Genomic DNA, 20,845 nt, shown 5'->3' with positions numbered 1-20,845 from the left:
ACCTCCTTCCCCTCCCCACAGCACCTGTATATATGTATGTATGTTTGTACGGATTTATTACTCTATTTATTTATTTATTTTATTTGTACATATTTATTCTATTTATTTTATTTTGTTAATATGTTTTGTTTTGTTGTCTGTCTCCCCCTTCTAGACTGTGAGCCCGCTGTTGGGTAGGGACCGTCTCTAGATGTTGCCAACTTGTACTTCCCAAGCGCTTAGTACAGTGCTCTGCACACAGTAAGTGCTCAATAAATACGATTGAATGAATGAATGAATACCCGGCAAGGCGTAGTACAGTGCACTGCACCAAGTGAGCACCCAACAAATACCACTACCAATCAATCAATCAATCAATCATATTTATTGAGCGCTTACTGTGTGCAGAGCACTGTACTAAGCGCTTGGGAAGTACAAGTTGGCAACATATAGAGACTACTACTACTATTAATAATAATAATAATGGCATTTATTAAGCGCTTACTATGTGCAAAGCACTGTTCTAAGCACTGGGGAGGTTACAAGGTGATCAGATTGTCGCTCGGGGGGCTCACAGTCTTAATCCCCATTTTACAGATGAGGGAACTGAGGCACAGAGAAGTTAAGTGACTTGCCCAAAGTCACACAGCTAACAGTTGGTGGAGCCGGGGTTTGAACCCATGACCTCTGACTCTAAAGCCCGGGCTCTTTCCACTGAACCACGCTGCTTCTCTATCTACTACTAGTAGATAGAGCTCGGACCTGCGAGTCAGAAAGACCTGGTTTCTAATCCTGGCTCCATTGTGTGACCTTGGGCAAGTTGCTTCACTTCCCTGGGCCTCAGTTCCCTCATCTGTAAAATGGGGATGAAGACTGTGAGCCCCACGTGGGACAGGGACGGTGGCCAACCCACTTCACTCATAGCTACCTGAACACAGTAAGCGCTCAATATATACTCTTTACTGATTGAATGGCTTGACTTCTAAGCAATGTAATAAAGTTGTTGACTACTAGAAAGCCACAGCAGCAGCAACCGGGGGACTTTTTTTCCGAACACGTGCCGGGAAGAACACGGGTCTCTGAGGCGGGATCACAAAACAACACCACCACACTCTGCAGAGAGTGGTTGGAGCCAACAGTCTGCAGGAAGGAAACAATAACTGACTGCTCTCTGCTCCCTTTTTCTTCCCAATCTTCCGTGGAAAGTCACCGTCCTCAGTAGTAGAATTGGAGAAGCGCCGTGGCCTAGAGGAAAGAGCATGGGCCTGAGAGTGAGCCCATTGTCGGATAGGGACCGTCTCTATATGTTGCCAACTTGTACTTCCCAAGCGCTTAGTACAGTGCTCTGCACACAGTAAGCGCTCAAGAAATACAATTGAATGAATGAATCTGGCTATACCACGTCTGCTGTGTGACCTTGGGCAAATCACTTATCTTCTCTGTGCCTCGGTTACCTCATCTGTAAAATGGGAATTAAGACCGGGAGCCTGAGGTGAGACAGGGATATGTCCAACCCAATTGAGCTGAATAATAATAATAATTATAATAATGGCATTTATTAAGCACTTACTATGTGCAAAGCACTGTTCCAAGCGCTGGGGAGGTTACAAGGTGATCAGGTTGTCCCACGGGGGGGTTCACAGTCTTAATCCCCATTTTCCAGATGAGGGAACTGAGGCACAGAGAAGTGAAGTGACTTGCCTAAAGTCACATAGCTGACAATTGGCGGAGCCGTGACCTCTGACTCCCAAGCCTGTGCTCTTTCCACTGAGCCACGCTGGTATCTACACCAGCACATAGTACAGTGCCTGGCTTATAGTAAGTGCTTAACAAATACCATTTAAAAAATCATCTTTTGGTTTGAAGGGTGACAGAGCTGATGGCAAGAACCATATTCATGAGTGTAATGAATGGAGAGAGTAACTCTTGGACTCTTCCATGCTGAAAATACAATCTAGCACCTTTTCTCTCCCCTTGCTACTGTGGTGACCACCGCTCAGGAAACCAGTGGTTAAAAGGAGAAAGGCTTGTCTTACGGTCAACGGGACATATGCCTTGGATTGTTTTTGCAGCAGTGGTGATGATTTGCGTTGAGCCATTTGCACTATACCCTGAATTCCCTCTACTAACCCCAACTCCACCACTTAATAATAACAATTATGGTATTTGTTAAGCACTTGCTACGTGCCAGGCACTGTACTAAGTGCTGGGGTGGATGCAAGCAAATCGGATCGGGCATAGTCCCTGCTCCGCATAGGGCTCACCGTCTAAATCCACATTTTACAGATGAGGCCCAGAGAAGTGAAGTGACTTGCCCGAGGCCACCCGGCAGACAAGTGGCAGAGACAGGATTAGAACCCATGACCTTCTGACTCCCAAGACTGTGCTCTATCCACTACGCCATGCTGCTTCTCTTGTTTGCTGGGCAAGTCACTTCACCGCTCTGTGCCTCAGTTACTTCATCTGTAAAATGGGGATTGAGACTGTGAGCCCCACGTGGGACAGGGACTGTGTCCACCCTGATTTGCTAGAATCCACTCCAGTGCTTAGTACAGTGACTAGCACAAAGTAAGCGCTTAACAAATACCACAACTATTATTATTCTCCCTTCTAGACTGTGAGCCCACTGTTGGGTAGGGACCGTCTCTATATGTTGCCAACTTCGACTTCCCAAGCGCTTAGTACAGTGCTCTGCACACAGTAAGCGCTCAATAAATACTATTGATTGATTGATTATTATTAGTATGACTACCAGTGCTTTGCACATAGTAAGCGATTAATAAATACTATTATTATTATTATTATTATTATTATTAATATCATCCATTATTTAATATCATTATTATCATCCAATGGCTCATTTTCTAAAACAGAGATCATCATTGCTATTATCCTTAAATTCTCCGGGGAGTAACTGGGCTACAGAAGGGGGCATTCACAGTCAGTGTTTAGAACAGTGCTTTGCACATAGTAAGCACTTAACAAATACCATTATTATTATTATTATTATTAATCAAGTTTCCTTCACCACTATTCCTGTCTGGAAACAGACTGTCAACAGTCAGTCCTTGAAGAATGACTTGACCTTGCCCAGGGTTAGGGAAGTGTGAGAAGAGTCAGTCAGTCAATTGTATTCATTCATTCATTCAATCAATCAATCAAGCAATCAATCAATCGTATTTATTGAGCGCTTACTGTGTGCAGAGCACTGTACTAAGCGCTTGGGAAGTCCAAGTTGGCAACATATAGAGACAGTCCCTACCCAGCAGTGGGCTCACAGTCTAAAAGGGGGAGACAGAGCACAAAACCGAACATACTAATAAAATAAAATAAATAGAATAGATATGTACAAGTAAAATAAATAAATGAATAAATAGAGTAATAAATATGTACAAACATATATACATATACATATACACAATATACATATATACAATAAATACAATTGTATTTATTGAATGCTTACTGTGTGCAGAGCACTGTACTAAGCGTTTGGAAGGTACACTTCAGAAGTAGAGACAATTCCTACTTTGAGCACTTACTCCATGTAGAGCACTGTACTAAGCGCCTGGGAGAGTACGAGGTCACAGTAAACAGACACATTCCCCGCCCACAGCGTTCTTCCAGTCTGATGGCTTCACTTACCTTGACACCCACAGACGCTTACAGATCCGTACACCCTCCCACCCCAAACACACATATGCCAAATCAACTGCACCCACAGTGTTTGCTGGTGGCCCCCAACTAGTAGTGGTCTCTGATCACTTCTAGAAGTCGGTATTGGCTGGCCCTAGGGATTCTTTCCAACTCCGCATGTGGAGCAGCAAAGCCCCCTTGTTATCAATCAATCAATCAATTGTATTTATTGAGCGCTTACTGTGTGCAGAGCACTGGACTAAGCACTTGGGAAGTACAAGCTGGCAACATCTAGAGACAGCCCCTACCCAACAGTGGGCTCACAGTCTAGAAGGGGGAGACAGAGAACAAAACCAAGCATACTAACAAAATAAAATAAATAGAATAGAGAGGTACAAGTAAAATAAATAAATAAATAAATAGAGTAATAAATATGTTCTGTTCTGTTTGCTTGGTGATTCCCTCTCTCATCTCTTCCTCCCGTCTCCGTTCACACCCAACCACCTTCTGGACAGGATATTAGATTGAAGATTCTCTTTCATTCTAAAGCCAAGGGCCTTCGCTTCTTCCTCGAGGGTTCCTTCCCTGTGAGTTGGTGAGGCAAGATTGCAATTTTACATCCTGGCGATGGTGAGGGGTCTATCCCACAGCCCACCAGGGCAAGAATCAATCAATCAATTGTATTTATTGAGCGCTTACTATGTGCAGAGCACTGCACTACGCGCTTGGGAAGCACAAATTGGCAACATATAGAGACAGTCCCTACCCAACAGTGGGCTCACAGTCTAAAAGGGGGAGACAGAGAACAAAACCAAACATACTAACAAAATAAAATAAATAGAATAGATATGGCAAGAAGAGTAGGAAGGAGACAGTTTCCTGCCTGGATGCCTCTTCACAAGCCCCTATAATAATGATGGGCATTTGTTAAGCGCTTACTATATGCAGAGCACTGTTCTAAGCGCTGGGGGGGATACAAGGTGATCAAGTTGTCCCACGTGGGGCTCACAGTCTTGATCCCCATTTTACAGATGAGGTAACTGAGGCTCAGAGAAGTTAAGTGACTTGCCCAAGGTCACACAGCAGACATCTCAGTGGAAAGAGCCCGGGCTTTGGAGTCAGTGGTCATGGGTTCAAATCCAGGCTCTGCCAGTTGTCAGCTGTGTGACTTTGGGCAAGTCACTTCACTTCTCTGGGCCTCAGTTACCTCATCTGTAAAATGGGGATTGACTGTGAGCCCCCCGTGGGACAACCTGATCACCTTGTAACCTCCCCAGTGCTTAGAACAGTGCTTTTCACATAGTAAGCGCTTAATAAATGCCACCATCATTATTATGTGGCGGAGTCAGGATTTGAACCCATGACCTCTGACTCCAAAGCCCGGGCTCTTTCCACTGAGCCACGCTGCTTCTACTCTCCTCTCCTCTGGGAGATGATTTGTAAGTCAAACTAACCACACATTTTTTTTTATGGTATCTGTGAAGCATTTACTACGTGTCAAACACTGTTCTGAGAGCTGGGAAGGTAAAAAGTTAAATTAGGTTGGACACAGTGCCTGTCACGAATGGGGCTCACAGTCTAAGTAGGAAGGAGAACAGGTGTCCCCATTTTACAGTTGAGGAAACTGAGGCACAGAGAAGCTAAATGACTTGCCCAAGGTCACACAGCAAGCAATTGGCAGAGCTCAAATAAGAACCCAGGTCCCTGCTTGCTCCACTGGGCCATGCTGCTTCTCAAACTCCTTTGGAATAAGCTTTTTTCCAGAGATGGTTATTTTATGTAACTGTTTTCTCTGGAATGCAGGCTCTGCAAGAAGGGGGTTTTATTTCTCAAAGGATCTTAAAGGCTGTCTGCTGCACCGAAGCTAAGGTGCAAATGAAAGATATGCTAATTTCAAGGGCCCTAGGAAGAGAGCAATTTCCAATTTTGCTGAATTGCGTGTCAAATAAAGAGCCAGCAGGAAACCTTGCAGAGGCGGGAATGGGCTTCTTCTCCTGGGTGAAATCTCCAGTGACGTTTAATAAATACCATCATTATTAGAAAGTTTGCCATCCTCTAGTTCTTCCTGGCTTGGGGAAGGAGCGCAGGAGATGAGACTTTTGCAAGAATCATGTGGAGCCTGAAACACATTATTGTCACTATTATTAGCATTTACTGAGCCCCCTCAATACATGTAAGGCAAGACTGGTTCCTTGGGACTGAACACAGAAGCACTGAATTAAAGGCAGTTTTTGCCCTCAAGGAGTTCACAGTCTAGAGACCAACACAGAAATAATGGACACTTTCATAGTTAAAAATTTAAACAAGTTCTGCCAGGGAAGATTCCTAGTGCCAGCTGGTTCATTCGTTCATTCAATCATATTTATTGAGCGCTTACTGTGTGCAGAGCACTGTACTAAGCGCTTGGGAAGTACAAGTTGGCAACATATTCATTCATTCATTCAATCATATTTATTGTGCGCTTACAGTGTGCAGAGCACTGTACTAAGCGCTTGGGAAGTACAAGTTGGCAACATATAGAGACGGTCCCTACCCAGCAACCGGCTCACAGTCTAGAAGGGGAGACAGACAACAAAACAAAACATGAGAACAGGTGTCAAGTCGACAGAACAAATAGAATTAAATCTGCCCAGCCCTTTGCTCTTCCCTTTACTAATCCTGTCCAGTTCCAGAAAAATCTACAATATTTTCAGTCAACAGTATTTTGTGAGAGTCTACTGTGGGCGAAGCACGGCACCAGGTGCTCAGCTCTGTTGTATTGTACTCTCCCAAGTGCTTAGTACAGTGCTCTGCACATGGTAAGTGCTCAATAAATACAGTTGATCGAATGAGAAGAGTACAAAAATTAGAACATATGATCCCCACCCTCTGGGGCTTACACTCCAGTGGAGAGGATGAATTAGGTTCTACCCCTTCCTATTCTCTCCCTCGTCTTCCATGGAGGGCAAGAGGGTGGTTGGAACACCACTGAGTTTGGGTAGTGAGTGTAACCTTCATTGGAGACCAAAGAGGGAGAAACTCTAAGTCAGGGAAAAGCCAAGGGAAAGGAAAGATGATGTTTCTACCAGGATTTTTTGAAATGGTTATCTTTAGATTGGCTTTAAGAATTGGAAGTGGTTTACTTTGTTCATTCTTTATGGTTTGTTTCCATTCATTCATTCATTCATTCAATAGTATTTATGGAGCGCTTACTGTGTGCAGAGCACTGTACTAAGCACTTGGGAAGTCCAAGCTGGCAACATCTAGAGACGGTCCCTACCCAACAGCGGGCTCACAGTCTAGAAGGGGGAGACAGCAAAACAAAACACATTAACAAAATAAAATAAATAAATATGTACAAGTAAAGTAAATAGAGTAATAAATATGTACAGGCATATTCATTCAGTCTCGACTATAATAATAATAATGATGGCATTTATTAAGCGCTTACTACGTGCACAGCACTGCTCTAAGCGCTGGGGAGGTTACAAAGTGATCAGGTTGTCCCACGGGGGGCTCACAGTCTGAATCCCCATTTTACAGACGAGGGAACTGAGGCACAGAGAAGTGAAGTGACTTGCCCAAAGTCACACAGCTGACGATTGGCGGAGCCGGGATTTGAACCCATGAACTCTGACTCCAAAGCCCGGGCTCTTTCCACTGAGCCACGACTATGGGAGGGAGAGTCAAGCAGAGGCCTAGCCAATTCCATTCCCAGCTTGGCCAGTGGCTAGAGAGTAGAAGGCCATCTGCTACAAGTCAAAACTCACCCATGCTGGGCAGCAGCGGCAAGGAAGAGAGTCAAGGGTGTGAGCCCACTGTTGGGCAGGGACTGTCTCTATATGTTGCCAATTTGTACTTCCCAAGCGCTTAGTACAGTGCTCTGCACACAGTAAGCGCTCAGTAAATACGATTGAAGATGATGATGAGACTCCAATTTACTGCACCGATGGAGATGTGAGCCCATTGTTGGGTAAGGACCATCTCTATGTGTTGCCAACTTGAACCTCCCAAGCGCTTAATACAGTGCACACAGTAAGCGCTCAGTAAATACGATTGAATGAACGAATGAATGGAGGCAAGGGTAAGCCACTTCCAGATTTTTACCAGGAAAACTCTATGGGTACACTACAGAACGATTGCAGATGGAGTTGGGGCGTTCTGGGAGAGATGTGTCCATGGCGTCGCTATGGGTCGGACACGACTCGACAGCAAAAGACAAGACAAGATCCTTAGACCAAATGTTCCAATGTGCCTGTAATTGAGTAAAGTATTTTTTATCCTTTAAAATCAATATCTGCAGACCTGCTCATTCATTCATTCATTCATTCAATTTATTCAATTGTATGTATTGAGCGCTTACTGTGTGCAGAGCACTGTACTAAGTGCTTGGGAAGTGCAAGTCGTCACGTAGCAGACAAGTGGCAGAGCTGGGACTAGAACCCAGGACCTTCTGATGCTTGGGGAAGGCCTGAGATATAACAATAAATAAATGATAATAATGATGGCATTTGTTAAGTGCTTACTATGTGTTAAGCACTGTTCTAAGCGCTGGGGTAGATGTGAGCCCGTTGTTGGGTAGGGACCATCTCTATATGTTGCCAACTTGTACTTCCCAAGTGCTTAGTACAGTGCTCTGCACACAGTAAGCGCTTAATAAATATGATTGAATGAATGAATGAACAACTCGTTGTGGGCAAGGAACATGTCTACCAACTCTGTTGCATCGTACTCTCCCAAGCGCGTAGTGCAGTGCTCTTTACACGGTAAGTGCTCAATATGTACCATTGATCAATCAATCAATCAATCATATTTATTGAGCGCTTACTGTGTGCAGAGCACTGTACTAAGCGCTTGGGAAGTACAAGTCAGCAACACGTAGAGACAGTCCCTACCCAACAGCGGGCTCACAGTCTAGAAGATGATGATGATTGTCTCCCCCTCTAAGTTGTGAGCTCATTATGTGCAGGGAATGTGTCTGTTAATTGTTGTATTGTACTCTCCCAAGTGCTTAGCACAGTGCTTTGCACTCAGCACACGCTCAATAAAAATGACTGAATGAATGAGTGATGATGCATGGACTCTTTGGAATCCACTTTACCTGGAAAAGGGACAGGGGCCCTCCAGGGAGCCACTGATTTCAGTCCAGCACCATACTGAGTACTTAGGAGAGTATAATAAAGTAGACACCATCCCTGCCCTCAAGGAGTTTACAATCTAGCTAATAATCAATCAATCAATCGTATTTATTGAGCGCTTACTATGTGCAGAGCACTGTACTAAGCGCTTGGGAAGTACAGATTGGCAACACATAGAGACAGTCCCTACCCAACAGTGGGCTCACAGTCTAAAAGTCTAATAACACTCATTCATTCATTTATTCTTTCAGTCGTATTTATTGAGCGCTTACTGTGCACAGAGCACTGCACTAAATGCTTGGGAGAATAAAATATAACAATAAACAAATACATTTCCAGCCTACAACTAGCTAGAGGGAGCTTATTATTAATAATAATGATCATGACAATAATGACAATAATAATAACCACGGTACTTTGTACCAAGCACTGTACTAAGCACAATGTTGGTCATGGGGTGGGTTGCGGGGTGAGATGACAGAAGAATCAAGTCACCAGGAAACATCATGGTGAGAGTATAAGCCTGGGAGTCGGAAGGCTGTGGTTCTAATCCAAGCTCCACCGCTTTGTCTGCTGTGTGACCTTGGCCAAGTCACTTCATTTCTCTGGGCCTCAGTTCCCTCATCTGTAAAATGGGGATTGAGACTGCGAGCCCCACATGGGACGGGGACTGCGTCCAACCTGATTTGCTTGTATCCACCCCAGAGTTCAGTACAGTGGCTGGCACATAGTAAATGCCACAATCATTATTATTATTACTGGATGCAGCAGGACTCCCATGGGGGAGAGGTGGGAGGAGAGAGAGTGGGGCCGTTGTTGGCTTTTCAGGATGGAGGGGTCTCAGAGATTCCCATCTGGATCTTGGGAGGAAGAATATTTCAGGGGTGGGGAGGCGGGGCCTGAAGGGGCTAGGATTGGGGGGCCTGAGTCGTCCCCCGACCGCGTGCAGCTCACGGACAGCAGCCTCGCTTCTTCTCCGGCTCCCTGGAGGCCACCTTCACCAACTCCCCCTTCATCTGGTCTTCCTGAGCCTTCAGCGCCCTAAGGGGAGATATAAAGCTCGTTTGGGATCGGGAAACCAGCCCGGCCCGGCCCACTGAAAGCTGGAAGCCTGCCTTCTCTCACAGGTACTTATGGAGCACCTCTTGGGTGGAGAGCACTGTCCTGAACACTGAGAGGAACCTCTAAGAGCGTGAGTCCCCTCCTCCTAGGGTTTTACCACCTACTTGGGGGAGACAGACTGACAAATAATAATAATAATGGCATTTATTAAGTGCTTATTATGTGCAAAGCCCTGTTCTAAGTGCTGGGGAGGTTACAAGGTGATCAGGTTGTCCCTCACAGTCTTAACCCCCATTTTACAGATGAAGGAACTGAGGCCCAGAGAAGTTAAGTGACCTGCCCAAAGTCACACAGCTGACAATTGGCAGAGCCAGGGTTTGAACCCGTGACCTCTGACTCCAAAGCCCGGGCTCTTTTCCACCGAGCCACACTGCTTCTCTAAGTAGAGGACAAGTGAGTTACAAGTAGCGGAGCTGGAGGGAGAAGAATAGTGATGTGACGGGAAAGTGCTACAAAGATGTCAGGATGAAATGGATGACAAATAGTTGAATGTACAAATAAATCGATCAGTGGTATGTTGGGGGGGTGGGGGGCGGGGCTTACTGTGTGCAGAGCACTATACTAAGGATTTGGAAAAGTACAACCCAATAGAGTTGGAGGATACCATCCTGGCCCTCGAGGAGCTTATAGTCCACAGGATACATATTATGTTTACGTAAATGCTGAGGGCAAAGTCAAATATGTAAGTTCTACGGGCAGCTGCTAGGCTGATGCAACAGGGCTTAGGAAAGTACAATATAATAGAGCTGGTAGACACTTTCTCCGCTTACAGTTTTCAGGATGATAATAACATCATCCCTCACAACGTCGCCAAGATCCGCCCTTTCCTCTCCATTCAAACCACTACATTGTTGGTACACTCTCTCATTCTATCCCTACTGAATTCCTGCATCAGCCTCCTCTCTGATCTCCCATCCTCCTGTCTCTCCCCGCTTCAGTCTATACTTCACTCTGCTGTCCAGATTATCTTTCCACTGAAACTCTCTGGGCATGTCATGCCCTCCTCAAAATTCTCCAGTGGTTGCCTGTCAACCTTCACATGAAGCAAAAACTCCTTACTATTGGCTTCAAATCTCTCCATCACTTCTCCCCCTCCTACTTCACCTCCCTTCTCTCCTTCTACAGCCCAGCCTGTACATTTTGCTCCTCTGCCACTAGCTTCCTCATTGAGGCACGTTCTTGCCTGTCTCATCTTCGACCCCCAGCTCACATCCTGCCTCTAACTCTGAGGAAGAACCGGTATTTAATTCCCAATTGATAGATGAGGAAACCGAGCACCCGTATACATGTATATATGTTTGTACGTGTTTATTACCCTATTCATTTATTTATTTTATTTGTACGTATTTAATCTATTTATTTTATTTTGTTAATATGTTTTGTTTTGTTTGCTGTCTCCCCCCTTCTATACTGTGAGCCCACTGTTGGGTAGGGACCGTTTCTATATGTTGCCGACTTGTACTTCCCAAGCGCTTAGTACAGTACTCTGCAAACAGTAAGCACTCAAAAAATACAATTGAATGAATGAATGAATGGAATGTGCTCCCTCCTCACATCCACCAAACTAGCTTTCTTCCCCTTTCAAAGCCCTACTAAGAGCTCACCTCCTCCAGGAGGCCTTCCCAGACTGAGCCCCCCTTTTCCTCTGCTCCTCCTCCCTTCCCCATCACCCCTACTCCCTCCCTCTGCTCTACCCCCCTCCCCACCCCACAGCACTTGTGTGTATTTGTACATATTTATTATTCTATTTATTGTATTAATGATGTGTATATACCTATAATTCTATTTATCTATTTTGACGCTATTGATGCCTCTCTACTTGTTTTGTTTTGTTGTCTGTCTCCCCCTTCTAGACTGTGAGAACATTGTTGGGTAGTGATTGTCTCTATCTGTTGCCAAATTGTACTTTCCAAGTGCTAGTACAGTGCATACAGTAAGCGCTCAATAAGCGCTCAATAAATACGATTGAATGAATGAATAATAATAATAATTGTGATAGTTGTTCAGTGCTTAATATGTGCCAAGCACTGTTCTAAGCACTGGGGTTGATACAAGCAGCTCAGCTAGGACACAGACCCTGTCCCACGTGGGGCTCACAGTCTCAATCCCCATTTTACAAATGAGGGAACTGAGGCCCAAAAAAGTGAAGTCACTTGCCCAAGTTCACACAGCAGACTAGTGGTAGAGCTGGGATTAGAACCCAGGACCTTCTGAATCCCAGGCCCGTGTTCTGTCCACTGTGCTATACTGCTTCCTTATATTGTACACACACACACATATATAAGGCAGAATGAATGTAAATATTGAGGACAACTGTTGTAATGACAAAACGGGGACTGTTGGGAATGAATCGGGGAAGACTTGCTTGTTATTTAACTGAACAAGTCACTTAAATTCTCTGAGCCTCAGTTTCCTCATCTGCAAAATGGAGATTCAATACCTCTTCCTCCTCTCCAGTGCTTAGAATAGTGCTTGGCACATAGTAAGTGCTTAACAAATGCCATCATTATTTATTATTATTATTCTCCCTGAGACTGTGAGCCCTGTGTGGAGCAGGGACTGCCCCCCCGCCCCCCACCAGTTATCTTGGGTTTACCCCAGTGCTCAGCACAGTGCTTGGTACAAAGTACCATAGCTATCATTATTATTACTTAGAAGAAGCGTGGCATAATGAAAAGAGCACGGGTTTGGGAGTCAGAGGTTGTGGGTCTAATCCAGGCTCTGTCACTTGTCAGCTGTGTGATTTGGGGCAAGTCACTTCACTTCTCTGTGCATCAGTTACCATTTATGTAAAATGGAGATGAAGATTGTGAGCCACATGTGGAACAACCTGATTAGCTTGTATCTATCCCAGTGCTTAAAACAGTGCCTGGCACATAGTAAGCGCTTAACAAATACCATCATTATTATTATTATTAGCTAGACTGTAAGCTTCTTGAGAGTGGGTATGATGTCTACTTATTCTATTATATTCTCCCAGTTGCTTAGTATGGTGCTCTACATACCCAGTAGGTGCTCAATAAATATGATGGCTTAGAGGCTCAGTCGAAAGAGCAGGGGCTTTGGAATCAGAGGTCATGGGTTCAAATCCCGCTCTGCCACTTAGATGTGTGACTTTGGGCAAGTCACTTAACTTCTCTGTGCCTCAGTTACCTCATCTGTAAAATGGGGTTGAAGACTGTAAGCCCCCCGTGGGACAACCTGATCACCTTGTAACCTCCCCAGTGCTTAGAACAGTGCTTTGAACATAGTAAGCGCATAATAAATGTCATTATTATTATTATTATTGATTAATTGAAACTGGAAATGCCTTTTTTCTGGGGTTCACATGAGCTTTATCATGGCCCAGGGCTGGGACAGGATCAACCCCTCAGATGGGAACTGAGCTGGTAATATCTGGTTGGGAAGGGATTCTGAGATTCCTATCGTGTAGGCAAAGACTGGGAATTTCTGGGGGCTGGGAGTGCTCAGTCCAGTTCTCTGCCTACAGTAAGTGCTCAATACGTCCCATTGATTGTTGATGGATTGATTGGGAATTCTGGGTTCTGCTCACCTGGCTAAGTTAATCACGGGTTCCAGGATGTTGTGCCCCAGGGCAGCACTGCATTCTTCGAAGAAGAGCCCGTGTTCCTGAAACGGCAGATAGACACATGGGCCAGGCCTTGGGTGGGTGGGGCAGCAGACGGGAGCAACAAGGAGCAGGAGTGTGGCGGAGGAGACGTGCCGTCACAGGCTCCTGTCCCAACCTGCTTTCTCCCGGGTGCCCCTGTGGAAGGGGGCTGGAAGACAACATGCCGTGAGGAGCCAATTCTCCCCAGGCCGGGCCTCGCTCACCCACTCTGGTGACATTCTCTGCCCCGCTTCTTTCCTTTTCTGGGTGACAGTTATCTGGGAACGGGCCCCAGAGTCTTACCATTGCCAGCTGCTGCCCGGCCTCCATGGACACCCGGCGCTCCTCTGTGCAGTCCGTCTTGTTCCCCAGGAGGAAAACGATGGTCCCGTCTCCTGATCCTTCCTGGGAAGCCAGACATCCATCAATCGATCACACGTATTTATTGAGAGTCCACTAGGTGTAGAGCCCTGTACTAAGCACTTGGGGCTTTAAAACACTCAACCATCTTGCTCCCTCCTACCTCAATGCATCGTTCTCCTAGTCTAACCCAGCCCGTGTACTTCACTCCTCTAATGTTAACTTTCTCACTGCCCCTCAATCTCATCTCTCTCGCCACCGACCTCTTGCTCACATCCTGTCTCTGGCCCAGAATACCCTCCTTCCTCAAATCTGACAGACAATTACTCTCCCCCCTTCTTCAAAGCCTTACTGAAGGCACATCTCCTCCAAGAGGCCTTCCCTGACTAAGCCCTCATTACCTGTTCTCCCGCTTCCTTCTGTGTCACCCTAATTTGCTCCCTTTATTCACTCCTCCCTCAGCCCCACAGCCCTTATGTACATATCGTAATTTATTTTTATTAATAATGATGGTATCTGTTAATAATAATAATAATAATGATATTTGTTAAACGCTTACTATGTGCAAAGCACTGTTCTAAGCGCTGGGGGGGATACAATGTGATCAAGTTGTCCCACGTGGGGCTCACAGTCTTAATCCCCATTTTTACAAATGAGGTAACTGAGGCTCAGAGAAGTTAAGTGGCTTGCCCATGGTCACACAGCAGATTTGTGGTGGAGCCGGGATTCGAACCCATGACCTCTGACTCCAAAGCCCGAGCTGTTTCCACTGAGCCAGGCTGCTTAATGCACTTACTATGTGTCTAGCACTGTTCTAAGGACAGGGGGAGATACAAGCTAATCAGATTGGAAACAGACCATGCCCCACATGGGGCCCACAGCATTAATCCCCAATTGCAGATGAGGTAACTGAGTCACAGAGAAGTTAAGTGACTTGCCTGAGGTCACAGAGCTGACAAGTGGTAGAGCTGAGATTAGAACCCAGGTCCTTCTGACTCTCAGGCCAGTAATCTAGCCACTAGACACCTGTCTCCCGCTCTAGACTGTAAGTTCATGTGGGCAGGAAACGTGTCTGCTATATTGCTATATTTTACTCTCTCAAGCACTTAGTACAGTGCTCTACAAACAGTAAATGCTCAATAAATTCATTCATTCATTCAGTCGTGTTTATTGAGCGCTGACTGTGTGCAGAGCACTGTACTAAGCACTTGGGAAGTCCAAGTTGGCAGCATATAGAGACGGTCCCTACCCAACAGTGGGCTCACAGTCTAGAAGGGGGAGACAGAGAACAAAACAAAACATGTTAACAAAATGAAATGTGCGGAGAGAGGGCATTCCAGGCCAGGGGGAGGACATGAGACTTCCTGACTCCCAGTTCTGTGTCATCTGCTCTTCATTTTTCATCTTTGCTTTACTTGTAACCTGTTTCAACTGCTCAATAAATACGTTTGATTGATTGGGGGAGTATAATAGAGTAAGCAGACTGATCCCTGCCCACGAGGCACTGACAATATAGGGGGAACAACAGGCATGGTGGGTCTTCCTATCCCCTCACCCCTAAGCCCAAGTGATCATCTTTGGCCTTCTCCTCTGGGAATGTGTGGACAGACCTGGGGGCTGGATCCAGGACAAGGAGGAAGAAAGAGTTGGGCAGGTGGGCCGCCAGGGACCCAGCGGTCAGGGTGAAGATCTCCAGGATGGACACATCAGGTGGCCACAAATGTGTCCTGGGAGACGGAAGTGATGACCAGAAGCAGTCTGGTCATTCCTGCTACAAACCCGATAGTTACATTCTTGAAAACGCTCCTTAACAAAAAATCCCATTGTGTCATCCGTTATTCTAGTGGTGAACAAGGGAAGGTGGGGGTAGAGGGTTCAAAAGCAGTGGAAACAGCCATAAAGTGTCTTTTGACCATCTGCACTGTGTTTCTGTTTACTGGCATTTTTCAGGGATTGAGTTTGGAACTGCCCAAAGTTCATAATTTCCCTTATCACAGGATAACCATGATATTAAACAGTTACTATTAGTTCCCTAGGCAATGTTAATGAACTGACAAAGGGTTTCTCCCCAAGTATCACACTGCTGTACTGCTTGAAGACATTACAGCCGTGCTCTTCATAAAAATAATAGTAACAATGGTACTTGTTAGGCACTTACTATGTGCCAAGCAGTGTTCTAAGCACTGGGGCAGATACAAGTTAATCAGGTTGGACATAGTCCCTGTCGCACATGGGGCTCATACTCCTAATCCCCATTTTACAGATGAGGTAACTGAGGCCCAGAGAAGTGAAGTGACTTGCCCAAAGTCACACAGCAGACATGTGCATATGTATGTATATGTATATGTTTGTACATATTTATTACTGTATTTATTTATTTATTTATTTATTTTACTTGTACATATCTATTCTATTTATTTTATTTTGTTAGTATGTTTGGTTTTGTTCTCTGTCTCCCCCTTTTAGACTGTGAGCCCACTGTTGGGTAGGGACTGTCTCTATATGTTACCAACTTGTACTTCCCAAGCGCTTAGTACAGTGCTCTGCACACAGTAAGCGCTCAATAAATACGATTGATTGATTGACTGATGTGTGCTGACATAGACACGTAGACACAGCAGACATAGAGAAGCAGCATGGCTCAGTGGAAAGAGCAAGGGCTTGGGAGTCAGAGGTCATGGGTTCAAATCCCGGCTCCACCAAGTGTCAGCTGTGTGACTTTGGGCAAGTCACTTAACTTCTCTGTGCCTCAGCTCCCTCATCTGCAAAATGGGGATGAAGACTGTGAGCCCCCCGTAGGACAACCTGATCACCTTGTATCCTCCCCATCACTTAGAACAGTGCTTTGCACATACTAAGTGCCTAACAATTGCCATTATTATTATTATTATGTGTCATAGCAGGAATTAGAACCCGGGCCCTTCTGACTCCCAAGCCTGTGCTCTGTCCACTGAACTATACTGCTTCCCCAATCCTTCCCTCAGCTTCCTTCCATTGCATCTGAGTCGAATTGCTTGCTAAAAAGTCACTTTCAGGAAGGAATGACAGGAGACTGAAATCTCCTTCAGGGCAGGGCAGGGAATGTGTCTGCTGTGTTGTATTGTACTCTCCCAAGTGCTTAGTACAGTGCTCTGCACATAGTAAGCTCTCAATAAATACCGCTGATAGATTGATGGGGATCATGTCTACCAACCATAGTGGGCTCTCCAGTCCTGTGCACTGCACAAAATAAATCATCAATCGACTGATTGATTGACTTTAGCTTTGGGGTCACACTGAGTGGTTGTTGCACCCTAATGAATCCAGTCCATTCCCTCCCACGCTGCTGTTAGGACTCCCGGGCTCCTTCCTCAGCCGGACCACCGCCAAGCCGGGAAGTCAGAGGGAGTGGACGGGAAGCCGGAGGGAAGCCCGCTCACGGCTCTGGCGGGGGTCAGCCCCCGGAGACAGGCCCCCTCACCCGGATGCAATCCAGCCAGTAGCCCACATGGATGAAACTCTCCTCGGAGGTGACGTCATACATGAGCACGATGCCATCGGCTCTGCGGAACAGCTGCTTGGTCATGCTGTGGTACCTGCAGGGACAATCCGCGAGAAGCTGTGGCCGACCCAGGGCCCAACCAATCACTGCCTTGCCGGGCCGCCCTTGGGTGGTCTCTTGCTCCCTCTAGACCTCAGTTTCCCAATCTGCAAAATGGCCTGGCTCCCACCTGCTTGGCAAAGGTGTTGGGAATGGGGAGAGTGTGGCAGATGCAACTGTGACTTTGATGAGTTCTAGCCACCCTCCTGGCCCCCGTGACCTTTTCCTTCCTCCCTCGACTCTCAGGGTCACCGCTGACCAATCCCCATGGCCTCAGGGAGCAGATGGCAACCTGGCCCCAGATTATTCATTCATTCATTCAATCGTATTTATTGAGCACTTACTGTGTGCAGAGCACTGTACTAAGTGCTTGGGAAGTACATGTTGGCAACGTATAGAGATGGTCCCTACCCACCAGCGGGCTCACAGTCTAGAAGGGGGAGACAGACAACAAAACAAAACATATTAACAAAGTAAAATAAATAGAATAAATATGTACAAGTAAAATAAATAAATAGAGTAATAAATATGTACAAGCATATATACATATATACAGGTGGTGTGGGGAGGGGAAGGAGGTAAGGCGGAGGTGATGGAGAGGGGGAGGAGGGGGAGAGGAAGGAGGGGGCTCAGTCTGGGAAGGCCTCCTAGAGGAGGTGAGCTCTCAGTAGGGCTTTGAAGGGAGGAAGAGAGCTAGCTTGGAGGATGTATGGAGGGAGGGTATTCCAGGCGAGGGGGAGGACGTGGGCCTGGGGTCGACGGCGGGACAGGTGAGAAGGAGGCACGGTGAGGAGATTAGCGGCAGAGGAGAGGAGGGTGCGGGCTGGGCTGGAGAAGGAGAGAAAGGAGGTGAGGTAAGAGGGGGTGAGGGGATGGACAGCCTTGAAGCCCAGGGTGATGAGTTTTTGCCTGACGCGTAGGTTGATTGGTAGCCACTGGAGATTTTTGAGGAGGGGAGTAACATGCCCAGAGCATTTCTGGACAAAGACAATCCAGGCAGCAGCCTGAAGTATGGATTGAAGTGGGGAGAGACAGGAGGATGAGAGATCGGAGAGGAGGCTGATGCAGTAATCCAGTCGGGATAGGATGAGAGATTGAACCAGCAGGGTAGCAGTTTGGATGGAGAGGCAAGGGCAGATCTTGGTGATGTTGCGGAGGTGAGACCGGTAGGTTTTGGTGACGGATTGGATGTGTGGGGTGAACGAGAAAGATTACCTTTCCTGGCCTGCCGTGTCCCAGAGCTGCAGAGCAAAATGCTTGTTATCCACCTGCAGATTCTTGATGCGATAATCCAACCCTAGGGCACAAGGAGAACAGGAGGGTCAGAGGGCAGAGGGTAGCCCAAGGGAAAGAAACGCCAGGGGCTGCCAGGCCATCCACCGTGGAGTGATGAGCCAGACCAAGGAGAGCAGGCTGCCCTGAGGCCCTGATCTTCCCTTGTCCCTTCCCTCCCCAACCTGTCTGAGCTGTGGGATGGCTAGGCTGGGCCCTGGTCTTTCCTTGGGCAGGTTAGTCAGTCAATCAGTCATATTATCTTTTAGACTGTGAGCCCACTCTTTAAGACTGTGAGCCCACTGTTGGGTAGGGACTGTCTCTATATGTTGCCAACTTGTACTTCCCAAGTGCTTAGTACAGTGTTCTGCACACAGTAAGCGCTCAATAAATGTGATTGATTGATTGATTGATTTATCAAATACTTACTGTGTTCAGAACACTGTACTAAACCCTTGGGAGAGAACAATACCACAGTAAATGGACACATTCCCTGCCCACAGTGAGCTTATAATCTAGAGGGTTCATCTGTTATCACCCCAAACACTGTGGGCCTGGACTGAGGAGAGCTCCAGCTCAGAAGTGAAGGAAGTAGCAGTGTTGCCTAGTGGATAGAGCATGGGCCTGAGAATCAGAAAGACCTGGGTTCTAATCCAGCGCTTAGAATAGTGCTTGGCCCATAGTCAGCGCTTAACAAATACCATCATTATTATCCCAGTTCCACCACTTGTCAGCTGTGTGATCTCGGGCAAGTCACTTTACTTTTCTGTGCCTCGATTACCTCGTCTATAAAATGGGGACTAAGACGGCGAGCCCCGTCCGGGACAGGGACTATACCCAACCCAATAAGCTTGTAACCTATCCCAACGCTTAGTATAGTGCTGGTACATAGTAAGCACTTAACAAATGCCATAAAAAAGGGAAGTGAGGGACCTTGGAGAGACTGCAGCTGCTGCTTCCTGGTGGTGGTTGGAAGCCATTTTACCCCCTGTGCTGGGGGAGGGAATGGGAATTGGCTTCAGCGCTTAGAACAGTGCTTTGCAAATAGTAAGCGCTTAATAAATGCCACAATTATTATTATTCAACGGAAGGCCTCAAGACAATCTATTATGGGCAAAATGGCAGTGCTCTCTGGAGTGATGTGGGGGCAGAGAAAGAGTCCCTAAGGCTTGGAACAGATCCCCAAGGGCCAGGCTCCCAATAGCATTTGAGAAGCAGCATGGCTCAGTGGAATGAGCCCGGGCTTTGGAGTCAGAGGTCATGGGTTCAAATCCCGGCTCCACCAATTGTCAGCTCTGTGACTTTGGGCAAGTCACTTAACTTCTCTGTGCCTCAGTGACCTCATCTGTAAAATGGGGATTAAGACTGTGAGCCCCCTGTGGGACAACCTAATCACCCTGTTATCTCCCCAGCGCTTAGAACAGTGCTTTGCATATAGTAAGCGCTGAATAAATGCCATTATTATTATTTCCCTTCTAGACTGTGAGCCTGCTGTTGGGTAGGGACCATCTCTATATGTTGCCAACTTGTACTTCCCAAGTGCTTAGTACAGTGCTCTGCACACAGTAAGCGCTCAATAAATACGACTGAATGAATGAATGAATTATTATTATTATATTTAATAAACGCTTACTGTGTGCAGACTACCCTACTAAATGCTGGACAAAAAGGAACAGGCAAGAGTTAAATATTTTCCCTTGCCTTCCAGGGGCTCACGATCTAATCACAATTTTGTAGATCAGGAAGATAGAGAAAGAGGGCTCCTGACTCTATTTTAGAATCCCAGACTACACACTCGCTGGGTGTTATGCAGATCAGCAGTCTGTCCAAGTTTTTTCACCAGGAAAACCAAAAATAAGAACATGTAAGTTGCCAAGTTGTAGCACACAGATGTTCAGTTCTGCCAAAACACTCATTTTCACTACAAGTTTTGGCTTGGACACTACACTTAAAAATTTTTTTTAATGGTATTTGTTAGTGCTCACTATCTGCCAGGCACCGTACTAAGCGCTGGGGGAGATACAAGTTAATCAGGTAGGACGTAGTCCATGTCTCATATGGGGCTCGTGGTCTAAATTGGAGGGAATGTTCTTCCAACCACAAGAGCGTATTGGAATTTGGCTGACTGGAATGTTGGGGGAAGCGGTTTTTCACGTACGTGCAACGTTG

The 20,845-nt window shown here is 46.3% G+C and overlaps 1 protein-coding gene across 1 annotated transcript in view; it reads right to left on the bottom strand.

Moving 5' to 3' along the window:
* Positions 1-9,671: 9,671 nt before the first annotated feature.
* RAB44 (RAB44, member RAS oncogene family) overlaps positions 9,672-20,845 on the bottom strand; it is a 39,673-nt gene continuing 28,499 nt past the window's right edge. The window contains exons 10-14 of the mRNA XM_038748754.1: positions 18,620-18,701; positions 17,285-17,399; positions 13,768-13,869; positions 13,408-13,484; positions 9,672-9,773 (exon numbers count right to left, since the gene is read on the bottom strand). Coding sequence (XP_038604682.1) covers positions 9,683-9,773; positions 13,408-13,484; positions 13,768-13,869; positions 17,285-17,399; positions 18,620-18,701 — 467 coding nt within the window. The 3' untranslated portion in view covers positions 9,672-9,682. The remainder of the gene's footprint in view (positions 9,774-13,407; positions 13,485-13,767; positions 13,870-17,284; positions 17,400-18,619; positions 18,702-20,845) is intronic.

Source organism: Tachyglossus aculeatus, chromosome 7 (assembly GCF_015852505.1).
Source record: "Tachyglossus aculeatus isolate mTacAcu1 chromosome 7, mTacAcu1.pri, whole genome shotgun sequence".
NCBI classification, from domain to species: domain Eukaryota; kingdom Metazoa; phylum Chordata; class Mammalia; order Monotremata; family Tachyglossidae; genus Tachyglossus; species Tachyglossus aculeatus.
The sequence above is the reverse complement of the archived record's forward strand: the minus strand, read 5'-3'. Positions and strand labels throughout refer to the sequence as shown.